This window comes from Aplidium turbinatum, chromosome 14 (genome assembly GCF_918807975.1).
Source record: "Aplidium turbinatum chromosome 14, kaAplTurb1.1, whole genome shotgun sequence".
In the NCBI taxonomy this organism is placed as follows: domain Eukaryota; kingdom Metazoa; phylum Chordata; class Ascidiacea; order Aplousobranchia; family Polyclinidae; genus Aplidium; species Aplidium turbinatum.
Window position 1 is genome coordinate 669,899 of NC_137485.1, and position 2,212 is coordinate 672,110.

At 35.4% G+C, this 2,212-nt stretch overlaps 1 protein-coding gene across 1 annotated transcript; it reads left to right on the forward strand.

Annotated features, from left to right (window-relative positions):
• Nucleotides 1-483: 483 nt before the first annotated feature.
• On the forward strand, nucleotides 484-1,959 carry LOC145783570 (kelch-like protein 12). Its single transcript, XM_082595466.1, has one exon. The coding sequence runs from the start codon at nucleotides 484-486 to the stop codon at nucleotides 1,957-1,959; it is 1,476 nt and encodes a 491-aa protein (XP_082451592.1).
• The last annotated feature ends 253 nt before the right edge of the window (nucleotides 1,960-2,212 follow it).

The window sequence follows — 2,212 nt, forward strand, 5'->3', positions numbered from 1 at the left end:
TATAATCTGCCTTTTTACCCACAATTTGCCTGAGAAATCTACATTTTTAAGCTTGCATAGTTTACGCTCGCGAAAAATGCCCTTTTTCCCATTATTTACGCACGAAAAGTGCCCTTTTTTTAAAATTTGCCCACCTAGTCCCAATTTGTGAAAAGATGCTATGGTATCTTGGTTTCCAAATTTACTTTCATTTCGTAAAACTTTGCAAATATTGTTTGAATAACGTTAAGAACATAGTTTATGTCCAATGAAGGAACTGAATATTTGCCATTTTGCAGAAACATAATCAATTAAGTTAACTGCAAACCAATAAAAATGAAATCAATAAACTATAAAAGTAATCACGCTTTAGAAATTTTGTCAATGTTGAACAATGACAGAATCAAAATAAAAAACTATTGCAATGTCACTTTAACTGCTGGATCTAACGAATTTGCTGGACACAAATGTATCCTTGGAGTGTTTTCAACATTTTTCTCAAAAATGTTTTCTGTGGAAATGAAGGAAAAGTATGAAGGAAAAGGAAATGTCCAAGGAGTGACTGAAGAAACACTTGAAGCTGTTTTAAACTTCATTTACACTTGTGACATCACAATCACAAGTGAGAATGTGTACAACTTAATAGAAGCAGCTAATTACATGGAGATTCCCCACTTGAAGGAATTCTGTGAGGAGTTTTTACTTGAGCAAATTGATGTAACAAACTGTCTACATATTCGATCATATGCAAAGCTGTATAATCTTGACAAACTTGTAAAAGAAGCAGATTTTGTGATTGCAAACAACTTTGAAAGTCTAATCAAGGAAGAACAATTTAACGAATTGAAATTTAAAGACATCAAAGAAATATTTGAAATTGAAGATAAACAAGTGACGTCTGAGGAAATAGTTTTCCATGGAATGATTGAATGGATCAAACATGACGTCGATGGACGTCAGCAACACTTGACTGAGCTTTTCAGTTTATTGAAACTTGAAAATTTATCTTTGGATTTCTTGCAAGATGTTGTCACCCAAGAAGAATTGATCAAAGTCATTGTTCGATCAAATCTTTTTCAATCTCGAATTCAACAAAACAATCAAGCCATTGTTGAGCAACATAAAGCAGAGAAATACTTCATTGCATTTGATGGAAGACAAGTATGGAAATATGATGTCATAAGGAAAGAAACAAGTAATCTACCAAACCCAATGTTTGATCACATGGGCGGATCAGTTGTGAGTCACAAAAGGAAAGTTTACCTCATTAGTGGAAGTACCATCAATGCCATGGAAAGATTGGACTTGGACGACCAGGCGTCAGGTTGGAAGGAATTAGCTTCTACAAATGTGAGGAGAGGATTTGGTGCTTCTGTTGTTTTCGATGATCGCATTTACAATTGTGGTGGATGGGGTGGTCAACGATCTGGAGAATGTTATAACATTGACGAGAACAAATGGTACAGGATTGATGACATGAATAAAGGACGTTCTCGCTTTGCCTTGGTTTCTACCAGTGGAGGAATATATGCAATTGGTGGTTTCAACAATGGTGATTACTTAAACTCAGTTGAACATCACGATCCTCGGCAAGGTGGTTGGAATATTCTTCCTTCAATGAAAGTTGAAAGAGGTGGTCTAACAGGTGTTGTTCTCAATGATCGATTATATGCAATAGGAGGCGGGAACTACAACAATGGAAAACTCAACTTAGTCAAACAGTTTGATGCACTGAAACAAACTTGGTGCAATGTTGCGAGTATGAGTTATGCAAGATCCTACCATGGAGCTTGTGTTTTAAATGGGAAAATCTACGTCGCTGGAGGAGGATCAGATGCTGTGGAGGTTTATGATCCAGAGAGGAATGTTTGGGAAATTGAGGCAAATATCCCAGAGTTTAAAAACGTCCAATTTGTTGTTCCCTCTGACGAAGTTACAGGTTGTTTTTTAACTTTGTCTTTCACAAAGTTATCGAAATAATGATTTCCAAGTTTCCCAATCGAACAAATCATTTGATGACCTCAGATGATTTGTAGTAGTTTGATTTATTTTATTGTTTTTATTGTTTTGAATGATTTGTAAAACTATGATCAGCAATTTCATAGCTTAGCTCAAAATTTTTTTTTTCTTTTTATTATATTTGCCTAAGCATTTGGCAACCCTGGTACCTTGTAGAATGTTACTCCAGGAATTGGCTGCTATAACGCAACAGAAACTGCTGTTTTTCGCTGCA